Consider the following 18,634-nt stretch of genomic DNA (forward strand, 5'->3'; position numbering starts at 1 on the left):
TTCCCTTTCCCTACCCCATCTCTCACTCCTGCAAAGTTGGCACCAGAGTGCAGAGGGTGCTTAGCTGCACATGAACCTGAAAGGGGTCCGGGTTCTGAACCTCGTGAGGCAGCTTGTTTTAACTGTCTAAATAAATCCTGGCTTCTGTTGCAGCCTATTCAGGGAGGTCCTCTCAAGTCTGTTTTCTCAAGGACTCACAGGACAGGGGCTTCCCTTGGGAAGATCATGGGTCTCGCTGGGAACAAGGCTGCCCTGAGATGAGCGGAAGCAGAGATCAACAATTCTGGAAGGATTAAAGGAGGGTGAGATGGGACAAGAGCCTCCTGTGACTCCCCGTCAACCTGGATCCAAGGACAGCGTTGGGCCTGGGCCTCCGCTGGGAGCCTCGGTTGCTTTACCTTGGTGTCTCTGGCGAGTCTCACCAGGCTGTAAACTCTGCATCCTTCTCGAGTGTGGTGCCCAGACCAGCAGCAGCCCCTTGTCAGGGAGCGTGTTTCAACGCCTGCCTGCATACTTCCTGGGCCCGCAACTCTGGGAACCCTTCCGGAAGTCTTTTTTTCTTTTAATTTATTTGCAGGGAAGCAATGGAAACACAGACATAGAGAACAGACTTACGGCCACGGGTCAAGGAGAAAGGAGAGGGTGGAATGTGTAGAGAGAGTAACATGAAAACCTACACTACCGTATGTAAAATGGACAGCCAATAGGAATTTGCTCTAAGACCCAGGGAACTCAAACAGGGGCTCTGTAACTTCCCCGGAGTCTTGATGCTCACTCAGGTTTCAGAACCGCTGCTCCAAGGCGCAAGTGCAAGAAAGTGTGATCTGCCCAATTTCTGAAGACCCGCACTGACTTAGGGGCTCCAGTCTGTACAATGTGTAAACAAAGAAGAGTGAAACTGGGGTGGTAAGATGACTTATTCAGGAGTGCTCCCGGATCTTTGTCCTGATAAATGCCATCTTCTCGGCATGGAGCCCTTGCCCGTTTGTCTGGAGCTTCCAGGAACTAGCTGGGCTGAGAGGCCTGGATTAGACAGGGCCTGGGGTGGCTGTCTATACTGGCAAGCCTGTCATGAAGCGGACGGAGGCAACAGGAGTGCCAGCCAGGCAGTGTGGTACTCCGGGGCACTCAGGATTGTTATTTTGCTTCCTCTCCTCCTGAGCCCCTGGGACAGCTGCCCACAGCACATCCTTCTGGTGGATGACACGTGACCTCCCTCGCACCCTGAGGTTTCCATCAGAGCCTGAGATCTAGGAGCAATGAGATGCTGACCAACTCCAGTAGCCAAGGGAGACTGACCCTCCTGTCCCTCTCCGTGAGCATGGCATGGTTTTCCTGAAATTTGTTCGTAAAAATAACACAGGATACAATCCAGCTGCTAAATAGCAACCCCCCCACTTTAGCAAACCCCCCCTTTTCCCATGGGGCCAAAATGTGGAAAAACCACCTCAGCCCCAAGAAAGGCAGTCTGTTGCTCACGAGTGTGTGTGTCCTGGGTCTGCAACAGCTGCTGCCCAAGGCTCTGCCTCCTGTCTGCTGACCTAGTGCCTAACTGTCCCGGTTTTGAGCAGCTGCTCCTTACTTAGTGTAAGAGGAAGGTGCCCTTCTAACCCACATCCTGCGCATTTCCCACCATCTGGCCAGCACTCCTTGCATCAGACAACAGACCTTCCGGATGGGACGGTTACTCCCACCTGAACTCAGCTCTTGTCCTCCTTAATCCACTGAAGGGGGTTGCTGTTCCATCCTCTGTGTTTTTTGTTTCCTGAGCTCCAGCTTTCTGTGAACACTCCCTCAACAACCCCTGAGTCACAGGCAGCCACAGGAGTGGCCCAGGCCAGTATGACTCACAGTATTTGGAAATAGAGTATATTCCCTATGGCTCTAGGCCCAAGGGGCTGCCCATTTTCATTTTGATCTATCGATGCTAGTTTTAGGATGAATCCGGGAGGGTAACAGTGCCCTGCTAGGTACATTTCAGCTTCAGTTTCCCAACCCATGTCATGAAACTTTCTGTCTTCATCTTGATGGTTCTGGGGTCTCTGACAGGGGCTGGATCAATAGATCAGATATCAGGAACAGAGTATCATCAGCCTTGGGCCAACTCTCGGTATCACTGTTTAGAGAAAGCTTGTGCTATCTGTGGGCCTGACCTTCTCCCTGCCATCTGAAGGCATCTGGCCAGAACTGGTAAGTTTTGTCTTCATTGTCATAGCATGACTTAGACAGTACAGTCTCTCCAGGTCTGAAAGCCTTCAGTATTGTAGTGTGTTTTATCTTTTTCCGATTTCAGGTGCAGACTATTGAGTCAATCATGCTGTGGATTCATGGTGCAGTATTATCTTGATCCATGCAAGGCCCTTCCTGTGCTGTTTCCCATATCCCACATCTTTTCCCTTCCCTCCCTGTGAGCAGCATTCTAATGTGATATGTGTCTTTTTGTTTATATATCCCTTAAAATGTATAGTTTTGCTTTAGATGCGTATGTTTTAAATTTTTGTCAAAGTACCTTTTTTTACCTGCAGTAAGCACTGTTTTTAAGATCAGCAATACTGTGTGTACATCTGATCTGTGTTTCTAACTGTTGCATAATATTCTCTATTATCTAGCTCATGTATTTTTTCTGCCCATCAGTGGGAGAGGGGATCCCACATTGCCGTCAACTCTGTCACCACAAATAATGCATAGACTTAGTTTGGTCAAGTACAAGGTGGCTCCAAGGAGGAGGGGGAATTCTGAATCCCTGAGACCCAGGGCTTGAGGGTACCACATCTTCTCTACATAGATGCTTTGATTCTAGCACTGCATTTGTGCTGCTGAATTGAAGATCTTCTTAGGTAGCTCACCTGGTGATTCAAATGGTAAAGAATCTGCCTGCAATGCAGGAGACATGGGCTCAATCCCTGGGTTGGAAGATTCCCTGAGAGAAGGAAATGGCACTCCACTCCAGTTTTCTTGCCTAGGGAATCCCGTGGACAGAGGAGCCTGGCGGGCCACAGTCCATGGGGTCTCAGAGTCAGACACAGCTGAGTGAGCACCACTTTCACTTTCTCAGGGCAGCAGCCTTGTGGGGAGGGAGCGGGTAAGCCAGGAGGCCTCACGTAAGCCCCCTCCTCACCAGCAAGTGATGTCTCTGCTTTAGGAAGGGAGTTCCCACCAGAACCCAGGTCCCAGCGGCTGGCAGAGAATTAGCATCGGGCTCCAGCATCACAGGCGGCAGTGTGCCATGCTGTGGTCAGTATGGAGGAGGCCTAGTTTGGTGCCTCAGCCCTCCCTTGGCTTCCTGGCACCAACCTGGCTGTTGCTGGCGATGAGGGGGGACGCCACCCACCACCTGAACTCCCGCCAGCATCCTCTGCCTCGACCTTCTGCCTCCACAGGGCCGCGGAGACTGGAGGAGGGTGTGCACACAGGTCTGCTTGGCAGGCGAGTGGGCACTAGGGCAGGGGGAGGGTAGGGGAGCCCCGAACCACAAGCAGGGTGGCTGCTCGGCCCGAGTGGTGAGAACAAGTGGGTGCAGGTGGGCCCGCCTCTGGTCATGGGAGTAAGAGGCCTGTCGTCACGAGGACGGAGCAAAGCAGCCTCCACGTGGTGTTCAGACCTTCCGAGGAGGGCCAGCCAAGGATGTCTCACGCAGGGCAGCCTGCCATGTGCAGGTGCTTGCCAGCTTTCATGAAAGGCCTCTTAGAGGTATGCCAGCGACGAGACAAAGAGTGAAGCTTCAGACACAGCAGGGAACTGCCCCTGTGGGAGTCAGAAGAGAAGAGGTGTCTCTGTGCCTCTCCCCATCCCAGGGCTGATGCCCCGAGTGTGAGGTGATGGAGTGCAGGGAGCCCTCAGCCCCCTCCTTCAGCCTCTGAGTGGGAACTGGATATACTTGGAGTCACGCCATCCAGAGCCAAGGGCATTCTGGCTGGGGCATGTGTTTGTGGGGGCAGGGCTGGAGGGGAGGGTGTCAGCCCCTCATAAGCTGTGACCTACTGCTGTGGTTGCCCAGGAAGCTGAAACAGGTAAGGAGGTGTTTCCCTGATGTACGGTAGAGCCTTTTGGGGCTCTGGGCCAGGGGTGGATAGTTAGGCTTATATGGGCTTCTCGTCAAGCTTTAGGAAGTAAATCTGTAGCTTTGTTTCCATTTTTGTAGAGGATTGACCTTGTATTTGAGGCAGGGTGGCTTTGGACTCAGGCTAGGACACAAATCCTTGTTCTCAGAATCTGTATTTCCCTCCTATAAAATGGTGTGCCCTCCTTACAAGGCTGTTAATGAAGCTTCAGAGAAACAATATGTGGAATAATGAGAATAACTACTATGTATGGACCAACCGCTACAAAACAGCTGCTATGCTAGGCTGCTGTTCATGGATCAGTAATAACACGTGTGTACTTACGTGAATCATTTCTCTCTGAATGGGAAAGGGTGGGCCTGAAGCAGGTTTCGTGCTCAGTTTGGTGCGTTGTAAGGTGTCACGAGCCTGTTCTGTGCCCACCCCCCCCCCCCCCCGCCCCCGCCCCATCCTAGCAGCTGCCCACAGCCCAGAGGCCGGAGCTGAGCTCCTTACCGGTGCCCGGCAGGTCTCACTGTGGTCGCCAGCCTGCAGCCTGGGCCCAAGGCCCCCTGCCGTTCCCTTTCTCCTGCTTCCATTCATGCTTCATTTCCCATGCATCACGCCAGAATCATTAGCAGCCTTTGGCAGCGGAGATCCAGGGAGTGGGTTCCTTTCAGATCCTCAAAATACCCTACTCTGTCCCCTACATAGGAAGTTACCTTTTTCCTTGTGTTCTGAGGATGCGCCCCAGGAAGGTTTCTACGAGTAAGGGATTTCTTGACAAAATTGGAGGAAACAGCACCTGTGGCTTAAGACTTGAGGTTTTTATCTCTGGCAGCTCCTCACTTTGGAACTTGCTAGGGAGGTTAGCTGCAAATTGAATTATCAGGAAGTGTAGGGTGCTCTGCTTCTCAGGTATGTGTAGGAACTGGAGAGGATATCTGATCCTCACTGTCTGGAATGTGAGGGAGCTGGTTCTGAAAGAGAAAGAGCAAGTGTGAGAGTCAGTACTTCCTCTAAGTGGTGGTAAAGAACCTGTTAGATATTTGTCAGAAAATGAAGAGGCCCAGATTGGAGGGGAGGAGTAAAGACCTCTGTGCAGTAAAGGCCACTGACTTGCCAAAGAACAAGTCATTTTTTATGGCTTTGAATCTCAGCGTCTTCATCTGTACGGTGGGAGTCACAGCCGTCCTACCTAAAATCGGTATGCCAAATCCTGTCACGTGTCATTGCAAGTTGTACAACAGATGTGACAGAACTTTAGGAGGAAAAAAATTAAAATGACTTAATGGTCATGTAAGTAGTAGGATTTCTTGACCCCGCAGGAAGGGCTGAAAATTCCCTCTTCCATCCTGTCATCATTAGGCTGGCAAAATGCTAGAAACAGGGAGTGAGAACATGCCTTACCCAGAAAGCCCCGAGTGGAATGACTAATCCTGACCTGAGGGGAGGTGGTGGCCTCCCGGGCATCAGAGCATTGCGTCCGGGGCTGAGGCTGCATGAGCACTTACAGATCATTCTTTGCCAGTTGCCTAATAAGGCTAGGGGCTAGGCAAGCTCAGTTGCAGAGAGAGAGAAGTATTGGCTCCTGCTATGCCTCGGAATTCCAGAAGCACTTTCGCAGAGAGCCTGGCTGAAAAGGGGCCCCTAGTGGGCAGCGCCCCTTTGACTTCGTGTCAGCAGCTTAGTGCCTGACCTGTGTGTGTATCTCAAGGGCAGCCTGAGGCAGACAAGCTTCACTCTTTTCTACTTGCCCCATGTGTTCTGATCTCAACTGACCTTTTCGCGTTGGTTGTTGTGTGAGTGGAAGACTCTCTCCTCTCTGATCTCTTCAGACTGCCCCTACTTCTCTAGAGGTCCAAGGCTGCATTGTAGTAGTTGTTCCATTGCCAAGTCACGGCCAACTCCCTGCCACTCATGGACTGCAGCACGCCAGGCCCCTCTGTCCTCCAGTATCTCCCAGAGTTTGCTCAAATTCACATCACTGGGTCAGTGATGCTATCTAACCAACTCATCCTCTGCCACACCCTTCTCCTTTTGCCTTCAGTCTTTCCCAGCATCAGGGTCTTTACCAATGACTCAGCTTGTCACATCAGTGGCCAAGGTATTATATATAGCTTCAGCGTTAGTCCTTCCCATGAATACTCAGGGTTGATTTCCTTTAGGATTGACTGGCTTGATCTCCTTTCAGTCCAACGGACTCTCAAGAGTCTTCTCCAACATCACAATTTGAAAGCATCGGTTCTTCAACACTCAGTCTTCTTTCTGGTTCAACTCTCACACCTACATGCCTACTGGAAAAATCATACCTTTGACGTTACATACAGACCTTCATCAGCAAAGTGACATCTCCACTTTTAATACACTAATTTCATGGCTGCAATCACCATCCACTGTGATTTTGGAGCCCAAGAAAAGAAAATCTGTCACTGCTCCCTCACGTTTTCTCCTTCTATTCACCATGAAGTGATGGAGCTGGATGCCAGGATCTTAGTTTTTTGAATGTTGTTTCAAGCCAGGTTTTTCACTCTCATCAAGAAGCTCATTAGTTCCTCTTCACTTTATGCTATTAGAGTGGTATCATCTGCATATCTGAGTTTATTGATATTTCTCCTGGCAATCTTGATTCCAACTTGTGATTCATCCAGTCTGATATTTCGCTTGGTGTACTCCACATATAAGTGAAATAAGCAAGGTGGCCACAGGACTGGAAAATGTCAGTTTTTCATTCCAATCCCAAAGAAAGGCAATGTCAAGAATGTTCAAACTACCACACAATTGCACTCATTTCACACGCTAGCAAAGTAACGCTCACAATTCTCCAAGCTAGGCTTCAACACTAGATGAACTGAGCTGAATTTAGAAAAGATAGAGGAACCAGAGATTAAATTGCTGACATCCGTTGGATGATAGAAAAAGCAAGAGATTTCTAGAAAAACATCTACTTCTACTTCACTGACCATGCTAAAGCCTTTGACTGTGTGGATCACAACAAACTGTGGAAAATTCTTAAAGAGATGGGAATACCAGACCACCTTACCTGTCTCCTGAGAAGCCTGTATGTGAGTCAAGAAGCAACAGTTAGAACCAGACATGGAACAACAGACTGGTTCCAAATTGGGAAAGGATTACATCAAGGATGTATATTGTCACCCTGCTTATTTAAGTTCTATGTAGATTACATCATGCAAAATGCCAGGGTGGATGAAGCACAAGCTCAGTCAGAATTGCAGGGGGAAATATCAATAACCTCAGATATGCAGATGACACCGCCCTTATTCCAGAAAACAAAGAGGAGCTGAAGAGCCCCTTGATGAGTGAAAGAGGAGAGTGAAAAAGCTGGCTTAAAACTCAACATTCAAAAAACTGAGATCATGGCATCCAGTCCCATCACTTCATGGCAAATAGATGGGGAAACAATGGAAACAGTGACAGACTTTATTTTCTTCTCCAAAATCACTGTAGATGGTGACTACAGCCATGAAATTAAAAGACACTTGCTCCTTGGAAAAAAAAGCTGTGACAAACCTAGACAGCATACTAAAAAGCAGAGACATTACTTTGCCAGCAAAGGTCCATCTAGTCAAAGCTATGGTTTTTCCAATTGTTACGTATGGATGTTATATATGGAGTTGGACCATAAAGAAGACTGAACACTGAAGAATTGATGCTTTTGAACTGTGGTGTTGGAGAAGACTCTTTTTGTGTGTGTGTGTGTGTGTGTGTGTGATAAAGATTTATTAAAGTATGAAAGAGAGAGAGACAGCTTCTGACACAGACATCGGAAGGGGGCAGAAAGAGGGCCCCCCTGCTGCTGCTAAGTCGCTTCAGTCGTGTCTGACTCTGTGCGACCCCATAGACGGCAGCCCACCAGGCTCCCCTGTCCCTGGGAGTCTCCAGGCAAGAACACTGGAGTGGGTTGCCATTTCCTTCTCCAATGCATGAAAGTGAAGCCACTCAGTCGTGTCCGACTCTTAGCGACCCCATGGACTGCAGCCCAGCAGGCTCCTCTGTCCATGGGGTTCTCCAGGCAAGAGGACTGGAGTGGGTTGCCATTGCCTTCTCCTGGAGAAGACTCTTGAGAGTTCCTTGGACAGCGAGGAGATCAAACCAGTCAATCCTAAAGGAAATCAATCCTGAATATTCTTTGGAAGGATTGATGCTGAAGCTGAAGCTCCAATACTTTGGCCACCTGATGCAAAGAGCCGACTCGTTGGAAAAGACCCTCATGCTGGGAAAGATTGAAGGCAGGAGGAGAAGGGGAAGACAGAGAATGAGATGGTTGGATGGCATCACCAACTCAATAGACATGAGTTTGAGCGTGCTCCGGAAGATGGTGAAGGACAAGGAAGCCTGGTGTGCTGCAGTCCATGGGGTCGCAAAGAGTTGGACACCACTGAGCAGCTGAGCATCAACAACAAAGCAAGGTGACAATTTACAGCCTTGTCATACTCCTTTCCCAGTTTTGAAACTGTCAATTTTTCCATGTCTGGTTCTAACTGTTGCTTCTTGACCCACATAAAAGTTTCTCAGGAGACTAGTAAGAGGGTCTGAGACTCCCGTCTCTTTAAGAATTTTCCACGTTTGTTGTCCACACAGTCAAAGGCTCTAGTGTAGTTAATAAAGCACAAGTAGATGCTTTTCTGGAATTCCTTTACTTTCTCCATGATCCAGTGAATGTTGGCAATTTGATCTCTGGCTCATCTGCCTTTTCTTAATCCAGTTTGTACATCTGGAAGTTCACAGTTCACATACTGCTGAAGCCCAACTTGAAGGATTTGGGGCATAACCTTTCTAGCATATGAAGTGAGTGCAGTGGTACGGTAGTTTGAACATTCTTTGGCATTGCCCTTCGTTTGGATCAGAATAAAAACTAACCTTTTCTGTTCCTGCAGCCACTGCTTTCCAAATTTGCTGGCATATTTGAGTGCAACACTTTCACAGCATCATCTTTTAGGATTTTCCTTAGCTCAGCTGGAATTCTGTCACGTCCACTAGCTTTGTTCATAGTAATGCTTCCTTCGGCCCACTTGACTTCACACTGCAGAATGTCTGGCTCTGGGTAAGTGGCCTCACCATCGTGGTTATCATTAAGACCTTTTTTGTATAGTGTATTCTTGCCACCTCTTTTTAATCTTTTCAGCTTCTGTTAGGGGCTTACTGTTTCTGTTCTTTGTCATGCCCCTCCTTGCATGAAATGGTCCCTTGATGTCACTGATGTTCCTGAGGAGATCTCTAGTCTTCCCCATTCTATTGTTTTTCTCTATTTCTTGGCACTGTTCGTTTAAGAAGTCCTTCTTATCTTCTCCTTGCTTTCCTTTGGAACTCTATACTCAGTTGGGTATATCTTTCTCTTTCTCTTTTGCTTTTCTCTTCTCTTCTTTTCTCAGCTATTTGTAAAGCCACTCAGACAACCATTTTGCCTTCTTACATTTCTTTTTCTTGGGGATGGTTTTGGTCACTGCCTCCTGTAGAGTGTTACAAACCTCTGTCCATAGTTCTTCAGGCACTTTGTCTACCAGCTCTAATCCCTTGAATTAATTTGTCACCTCCACTGTATAATTATAAGGGATTTGATTTAGGTCATATATGAATGGCCTAGTAGTTTTCTGTGTTTTCTTTAATTTAAGCCTGGAATTTGCAATAAGGAGTTCATGGTCTGAGCCACAGGCAGCTCCAGGTCTTGTTTTATAGAGCTTCTCCATCTTTGGCTGCAAAGAACATGATCAGTCTGATTGTGGTATTAACCATCAGGTGATATCCATGTGTAGAGTCATCTGTTGTATTGTTGAAAAAGGGTGGTTGCTATGACCAGTGTATTCTTTTGACAAAACTCTGTTTTGTGTGATTCATATTGTAGTCTAAGGCCAAACTTGCCTGTTATTCTGGGTATCTCTTGACTTCCTGCTTTTGCATTCCAATCCCCTGTGATGAAAAGGACATCTTTTTTTTGGTGTTAGTTGTAGAAGATATTGTAGGCCTTCATAGAACCAGTCAACTTCAGCTTCTTCAGCATCAGTGGTTGGGGCATAGACTTGGATTACTCTGATGTTGAATGGTTTGCCTTGGAAATGAACCAAAATCATTCTGTTGTTTTTGAGGCTGCACCTAAGTACTGCATTTTGGACTCTTTTGTTGACTATAAGGGCTAATCCATTTCTTCTAAGGGATGCTTGCCCACAGTAGGAGATACAATGGTCATCTAAATTAAATTTGCCCATTCCTATCCATTTTAGTTCACTAATTTCTAAGATGTTGATGTTCAATCTTACCATCTCCTGTCTGACCACGTTCAAAGTTGATTCATGGATGTAACATTCTAGGTTCCTATGCCATATTGTTCTTTACAGCATCGGACTTTACCTTCACCTCCAGACACGTCCACAGCTGAGCATCATTTCTGCTTTGGCCTAGCTGCTTCATTCTTTCTGAAGCTATGAGTAATTGCCCTCCACTCTTCCCCAGTAGCATATTGGACATCTTCTGACCTGGGGGGCTTATCTTCCCGTGTCATATCTTTTTGCCTTTTCATACTGTTCACAGGGTTTTTGCAGCAGGAATACTGGAATAGGTTGCCATTTCCTCCTCCAGTGGACCAGGTTTTGTCAGAACTCTTCACTATGACCTGTCTGTCTTGGGTGGCCCTGCACCATATAACTTATAGCTTCATTCAGTTATGCAAGCCCCTTTACCACGACAAGGCTGTGATCCATGAAGTGGTTGTTGCTAATGGTTATAACCTAGCTAATGATGCTGCTTGGAATTTTCCATTCGTTCAGGGATGTGGGAGTTCGCTCTCACAAGAAAAGATGGAGGGCCACGTGGAGATTATTGCTCTTCTGCATAAAGGACTAGATAACAAAAGTTCATTAAGATCAAATTAACCTTTTCACATCACTTGAGTGTCCTATACAGGACACTGGTCATCTTTCATCTAAGATTTCCAGGTACTATTTCTATTTATAATGCCATTCATTTATCAATTTCTTCTCGCAGATAAAGGTGGGAGGAACTGAGCCCTAAAAAAACTGAGCTCTAAGAAAGCTAAGTGACATGCTCAAAAGGTTCTTAGGAAGATGGTAAATCTGGTTCTGAATCTACTATGAGTTATTTAGCCAAAAAAATTAGCTGAATGCCTGCTTTGTGTAGGTGATTGTCTAGGCACTGGGGAGAAAGCATTGAGCAAGACACGTGAAAAATCTCTGCCTTCATGAAACAAACATGGCAGTAGGTGGTAGAAATAAAAAAAAAAAAAAAAAGGTTATAATTTCCAGTTAAGCTGTCAGTCAGCACTGTCCTCAACATCCTCTTCAAAGGTTAAGGAGTTCTACTTAAGGGTCAAATGGGCTTCCTGCTGCTGCAGCCCTTCCCATTGCTTCCAGGTTTGGAGAAGAACCCGAATTGGAAGGAAATGTCTGTAGCACTGCCTGTCCGTGTGCCAGGAGGATTGAAGAGAGTGTGACACACTGCCTCGGCTTCTCTCCTTGTTCCCCAGGAATGACATCTAAAAAGAAAAGGGAGCATGATGTTTGAAAAACAATAGCAACAACAACAAAACAAAACGCTGCTTGTATAACCCTTTATAAGTCAGGGTAGCTCTAAAAACTCACAGTAGGAGGAGTAAGCTGCGGGCATCCTGGGAGAGGGAGGGGTGTAACCGCCTCCATCCCAGCGGAATCTACCAAGAACAGGATTGATTAGAATTAGTAGGAACTTTGGCCACATGTGATTTTTGGAAAAGTAATTGATAAAGTAATCAAGCCCTTATCTGATGACCCTTGTACTTCTTGTTCATCATCTAGAAGCAAGGACGTCATCCCTGTATTAAAGAGGGGCTGACCAGGGCTGGGCCCTGAATGCTCTGGTGCCGTGTTCAGAAAGATCCCCTGCACATTTAAGAAGCTGGTGTGTGGCGGCCGTCTTGCCTGAAGCTGAGAACAGGGCTTAGGATAAGCCTTTTTCTCTCCTTCATCCTCCCTGTTCCCACCCGTCCCTCTCCCTAGTCAGCATGTGTGAGGTGACACATGGCTTCCTGAGAGGAGAACTGCTGACCTGAGACCCTCTATTGTCACTCACACGCAGGCTGACTTTGCTCCCCTACTGACCTTGCTGTGGCCCGAGGCTCTAGCTGAATTGATAGCTGCCATATTCCTGCAATCTCAGAGAAACGTGAACACTCACAAGCTTCAAACTCTCTTTCCTCCTCAAAAGTCCTTCTGTTCCCATTATGTGTAAAGGTTCCACCCTGCATTGCCCACTGCCGGAGCTGTTTACTCACCCTTGTCTCCCCAAAGCTTTTTAAACCCCAAGATCTGAACTTAATACCTGATCTATTGACAACGACATCAGGTTGCAGAATTTCTATACAGTGTCAGGCCAGGCGTTCTGAGGGGCTGCAGGGGATGTGGACGTCTTCTCCCAGGTTGCCCTCCTGGTTTGTACATGTGTGTGTTGGGAGTGTGGTAGGGTGCAGGGTTTGGAGGAGGGTGGCAGACTGGCAGGCTATCCTCCAGATCACTCTAGTCTGGACTCCTTTCCTGGTCTCTTCTCACCTCTTAGAGGTAAGATTAAAAGATTAAAACAGACTAAAACATTCTGTTGCAGGTCCCTCAAATAGACAGGGAGAGCCATTAGAGGTTATATAACCCTTTATTTCCAAGTTTCTCAAGTTTTGGGATTTGTGTTGCTTGGTTTAGAAGAGGTGAGGTATGAAGGCTGGGGTGTGTCTGAAGTTATTTCTCTACATTGGAGTTTACAGGCTGCTGGGGGCCCCCAGGGAAGAAGGGGCCTCTCCTAAGTCAGTCTGCTCAGCTTAGGCCTCAGCTATCAGTTCAGCTCAGATATCAACTGTCACCTAAACCCTTGCGCTAGAATGAGTACCTCCTGTCCTTGCGGTTGCTGGATCCCATGCTGTTCTAATTGTCTCTCTATGTCTGCCTTTGAATCTTTATTCCAGAGGCCCCGTTGTCGTCGGTTTCCAGGGAGCCCTCCTCTTTCTCCTGTCCTGCCACCTCTCTGCCACTGCAGTTGCTGCTTGTTGCTAAGGTTGCCTCCATGGTAACATGCACATCCTGTTTATACCGCCATCTGGGAAAGTTGGTCTAAACTAGGAACCTACCTACCCTGGACAACTGCTTCCATCACCACCTGGGGACACCAGTCATCGTAACACGTGGTCCGGCTTACACTCAGTTCCCCTATCCTCTTCCTCCTTTGGCCGCCAAGCTTCATACACACAAAAGGACTTGGACCACAGGCTGCTGCTCTGAAGCTTCCTGCACATGATATAGTCGGTCTTGTTCGCATCTGGACTCTCAGAGAAGAAAGAAGAAAGAAGTGAGGAAGAGAAACGAGAGACCCTGATCAGTGGAAGGGAGATTTCACATTTTCTCTGGTGAGGGGCTTGGTAACAGCAGGCAAAATGACGAACCCAACAGAACACACCTTGCCGGCCAACTCGATTCTTGAGAGCCGTGAAGGGGAGTTTGGCTGCACAGTGATGGACCTGAGGAAGCTGATGGAGCTCCGTTCAAGTGATGCAATAGACCAGATCAACGTCCACTACGGGGGAGTGATGAATCTCTGCAGTAGACTGAAAACCAACCCTGTGGAAGGTAAGGGCCATGCAGCGGTGGGGGTTGGGGGAAGGCGGCCTGTGTTAAGATATATTGTTCTGTCTGCTTCTAGAGAAGGAATGTTTCTGGAGACCTTGCTGCTATATCTGTGCCTGGTGGGCAAAGTACAGTCTCCAAAGCACTGAAAAGATGTCAGGCTGTGGAGAGAAACATTTCTTTCCCAGAGATGAGGTTTAGTGACTGTGGTATTCTCTGAAGATCATTCTTTCCTTCTCTTTCTATATCACTGTACAGAAGGGGGAATGTCTCTTATAAATGTTTATATTAGAGCTGTGTTTATCAGTAAATAATCAAGTCCCTAACTCAGTATCAGTCTTCAATTGCAAAAGGTTGAAGATATGATTATTCCCTACCCTGGTCTTACAGTACAGTAGGAAGAAGAGTAGATGAGTCCATCTACCTAATGTAGTACTTCTCTATGGTACACAGTTAGAAATGGGATGGTAAATCAAAACGTAGAGCATTTACCCACCATACCTTTGGGTTACTAGGTTTTCTTTCAGGAAATTATTGATGACTTTTTCAACCCTGTCCGATGCACTTTTAGTATAGTTCTTCTTAATCTATTCTCTAAAGAGAATGAAAAATCCAGCTTCATGCTTACCTGGCTCAGCCCAATTGCCCAGTAAGCCATGGTAATTTTATTTCGTTGAAACGGAGATAGTACTAATTTGCTCCTTTTTGCCTAGTTTCAGCATCTCTGCTACGGGTCCTTGCTTGGCCCTATCAGTCAGGCAGGCCTTGATTGAGTAGCTTGAGATAGAGCAAAGAGTTTGTCTTTTAGATGCCTTCAACCTCTTGAGGTGTACCATTTCTGACCCTTTCTTGGAAGCCACATCATATTTTTTGCCAGTTCTAAGAAGTTTTGGCCCCCAGCCAGTGTTATAAATTAGTGACTTGGAGTCCAGACTCTATGACTGAAAGAAATAAGGGAGAAATTTTTATCTAGATATCTGTACATTGCCCATGTTTTATTTTCTTTACCAGCAGGGACAGCTGCCTTACATGTTCTCTGTACTTCTAGAGTTCACTTTCTTATCTCATAGGCTTTGAGTTCAGTACTGGCTCTACCATTTACTAGCTGAATAACATTGAATAGTTTACTCATTCTCCATAAGTAAAAATCATTTTCTTTTTTGAAAATGATATTAACACTGGGATTAAATAGTGTATGTACAGTGCTTATTCTAATAATGGGTGTTCAGTAAATTAGTTGTCTCACATTAAAAGAGTCCACGTATCTGATGGTATTTGCCAGAATATGAGTGCCTGTGGAGTGCAATGTGTTGTTAAATCTGGAGAGGCTGTTCCAGTCTACCTGCCACCGCTGTCCGTTTTCTACATTCACCTCTTGATGTCAGAAACAGCCTGGTTAGGATGCAGCGCTGAGTTGCTTTCATGTGGCTCAGTCGTTGCCTTCTGTTCAGTTTCTGATGACTGCCCTTTGGGTAATGCCTTCTTCTGGTCAGCTGGCTTTCTTCCTTTTGCCACTTTCACAGCGGCGACTGCCGTGTTTCCCCTGAGAGAATGCAGCACTCCAGGACACTCATCAGAACGTGAGCAGGGCCTTCCCTTCCCTCTTCCTAAGCTGTTTTTCCCCTTGGCTCAGTCGCTTCTCTCACAAAGTGAAACTCCAGATAAGCTGGAACCTGAGAAACTTCCAAGAGCAGAGTCCAGACTTTCCTCCCAATTTTCCAAACCCTTGCTCATAGCTGCTACTGTTTACTTCTAGTTCCCAGAGAGCTCCCATTCCCAAAGGCCAACATGTATGTTCTTTCATCTCAGATTCAGATATCAAAGGCTTAGATTCTTTCCCAACCCCAGTTTTAGACCTATAGTTGAAAGTCACCTTCTGATGTCAGGTGCTTCTGTTGCTGCAGACCCTGGCCACACCAGAACCCCTACCACCGGCACAGATGTCCACTGCCGTTCCCCTGCTTCCTTAGATCAGACATGTATCCTGATGTTTTTCAACATCACAGCTTACTGTTGTGCTGGTCCTGGAGCTGGGGAAGCAGGCCGTCAGAAACAACCTTTCCATGAGTGATTTTCAGCCCTCAGTGCCGACACTGACTCCCTCACGTGTGAGAAGGGTAAAGGGGCCAGAAAGGAAGACACCAAAGAGCTCTCTCCCCAGACAGAGGCGATGCTGAGCGGTTTGCCTGGACAGGCTGAGAAAAGAGCATCAATATCCAGGTGGCAGAAAAAGCCAGCCTGTTCACAGCAGACCACACTAGGGTACCTGGCAGCCTAGTGTAGCTTTGTCATGGCAGGCCCCTGCAGGCTAATAATAAGAACATAAAGAAATTTTCCCAGCGCTTGAATTCTGCCGATTGGAAAGTAAAGTAAAGTAAGATTGGGAAGATCGTTTCCTAGAATATGACCCTTCCCCTTTATTTTCTGTAGGATTGATAGTATCTTTAGGATAGATTGTTTTAAACTATAGCCCCTAAGGGACCTTATGGACCTTGTGGTTTATAACTTTTCTGACACTAACATAGTTTTATTTCTCTCTCTCGTTCTCACTCTCAACAGACCAAAAAAATTAAATGACTTGCCTAAAGTCTTGCCACAGGGTAGAACTTGATGGAATAATTCATGTTTTCTGACTTACAGACAACATGCAACCGCTGCCTCTTTAGCTAGAGCAGCAACACAGGGAATCTTAGAAGCACAGATATTTTTACAATTTGTTTTATATTCTGGTACCTGATAAAATGCCTAACTGTTACCCAATACTAATATGTATTTAATATTGCTTGTGTTCCTTCAGTCCAGTGACTAGCTGGAACAAGAGGCGATGCCCCAGTGGCTAAGAGTTGGTTACATTTGAGACAACATGGAGGTATTCAGCCTCCACAGTGAGCAGACACAAGGCTCAGTATGATCAACAAAGAGAAGGAAAGTTAGAGAAACAAAAATGGGTGGAGGGGATGTGAAAGAGGACAGACTTTCATCTAAGCCACTAAAAATTCAGACTTCATGCCCGTGTTAAGGAAAAGCAGAGTGGCAGAGGTGACTGGGTGAGTGGCTGTATTGTGTGTGTGTGTGTGTGTGTGTGTGTGTGTGTGTGTGCACGCATGTGCGCTCAGTTCTGCACACACTTGTGTGTGTGTGTCTGACTCCCATGGACTGTAGCCCGCCAGGCTCCTCTGTCTGTGGAATTTTTCAGGCAAGAATGCTGGAGTGAGGTGCCATTTCCTCCTCCAGAGAATCTTCCCGACCCAGGGGTCAAACCCACATCTGCTGCACTGCAGGCAGATTCTTCACTGCCGAGCCATCGGGGAAGCCCTCAGTGGTTGTGTTGCCTGAGGTTTATCAGTAAGCATGTTGCACTGATAGAGTCTTTTCAGTTTGCTCCTTTCCTCATTCCAGTTTCTCTCTCTTTTTACTGCCGCTTGTCTCCCGATTCCATCCCCACCCCCAAATTTTTCCAGTCCTCAGAGAGCCAAGCAGTGTGGATGACACCCACTGGAAGGTAACCTTGTATCTTCTGATCAGTTTTCCATGCTGTCTCCTGGCTTCCAAGAGCAAGAAAAACCTGTGTGACTCTGAACTGAGAATTACCCATGGCTTAAGGGGAAGAAAGAAGTTTTTTCCTTAGTCTCCCTTGGTGTGCAGGAAGGAGAGAAGATCTGGATGCGAGATTCTCTGGTGCAGATAGAAAGTTGTATGAGTCCTCCTTCCCCACAGAACCTTTCCACATGGGTCCTCAGCTGTGTCACCCTTCTTCAGAGGAAGAATGACGTTTTCCGAGGAGGCGCTATGCCAACAGTTAGCGGGGTTGGGGGACCTGGGCCCAGACCAGAAAGGGCAGAGAAGGGGAGCCTTGACTGAACATTGAATAATTACCTGTGGGCTTCCTTCAGAAAGCTAAAGGCTATTTATATTGAATTTGGATCAAGAAGAACGTTGGTAGGAATTTCTCTTTCATCTTTCTTGCTGTTTCTTTTCTCCTCTGCAGAGCTGAGGTATGGCCGTAGGACACAAGGATTCTAATTTCTTTTCAATGACAGTGAACAAAGTTAGTGTCCAGCAGGTAGTGGGGACACAGTGGTGAACACGACAAGGACAGTTCTTCCTTCCATAGGGCTTGACAGGCAGTACGAGAATGCACAGAATTAAGGCAATTTCAGAAATAGCGTCATAGTGCTCTGATGGTATCATGGGGGCCTGTCGGGGAGGACAGGTGGGCCTAGGAGTGGGAGATGGGACTCCTCGATCCTGTGACTGTCTAGGGACGCTCTGGCCTGGCCGTGCTCTAGGCTAATTGCTGCCACTTACTAAATGTTCCTGGCATAAGATGCAAGCATCTCTGCCTTGCATAATTATTGAGCAGCTACTAGGTTTTGGGAGCTGAGATTCTTTGGGGAGGAAATGGCAGAAAGGGGAAAAAAACTGTTTTGAGACAGCCCAAATTTTTATTTTGGTTCATTAACTGTAGGATTTGAGTTAACATCTCCTGCCACCTTATGGTTTCTGGGGTTCAGCTGTATTCCTATTGTATTTCTGTTGCCACACCTTTTGAGGTCGGTGGCATGTCCCACCACGAGCTGTCTATTTCTCTGAAAGCTGGGACGTACTGGGGTTGGGCTCTTTCTCAGTGCAGCAGATTGAAATTCCTAGTTAGCACTGTCAATCTGGGAGAAAATTGCACACATAGCCCCAATAAATGTTCAACTACATACTACTGTGTTACTATTAGTACTTCTAACACTAATATCATTTACATAATAGACTCTGAAAGAAATAGGAATGGATGAAGTAATACGAAGAGTTCTAGTACCTTTCCCATGCTCCAACAGATGAATGCCTGCCTCCCATTTAGAGACCACTGCCTTGGAGAATGTTTATGTTGCCAGGGGGTATATAAAGAAATTGGCAAGTGGATATGGGATAGAATGGATGTGAGAAGAAAATGGGTAACTGGCTTCTCTGAGATTTTCCTCCCTATCA

At 46.8% G+C, this 18,634-nt stretch overlaps 1 protein-coding gene across 7 annotated transcripts in view; it reads left to right on the forward strand.

Annotated features, from left to right (window-relative positions):
* ATP2B4 (ATPase plasma membrane Ca2+ transporting 4) overlaps window positions 1-18,634 on the forward strand; it is a 101,068-nt gene that overhangs the window by 35,510 nt on the left and 46,924 nt on the right. For all 7 annotated transcript variants that reach the window (XM_061159841.1, XM_061159842.1, XM_061159843.1 and 4 more), the window contains exon 2: window positions 13,000-13,657. In XM_061159841.1, the coding sequence (XP_061015824.1) occupies window positions 13,465-13,657 (193 nt within the window). In that variant the 5' untranslated portion in view covers window positions 13,000-13,464. The remainder of the gene's footprint in view (window positions 1-12,999; window positions 13,658-18,634) is intronic.

The sequence above is a fragment of the Dama dama genome, chromosome 14, assembly GCF_033118175.1.
Source record: "Dama dama isolate Ldn47 chromosome 14, ASM3311817v1, whole genome shotgun sequence".
Lineage (NCBI taxonomy): Eukaryota > Metazoa > Chordata > Mammalia > Artiodactyla > Cervidae > Dama > Dama dama.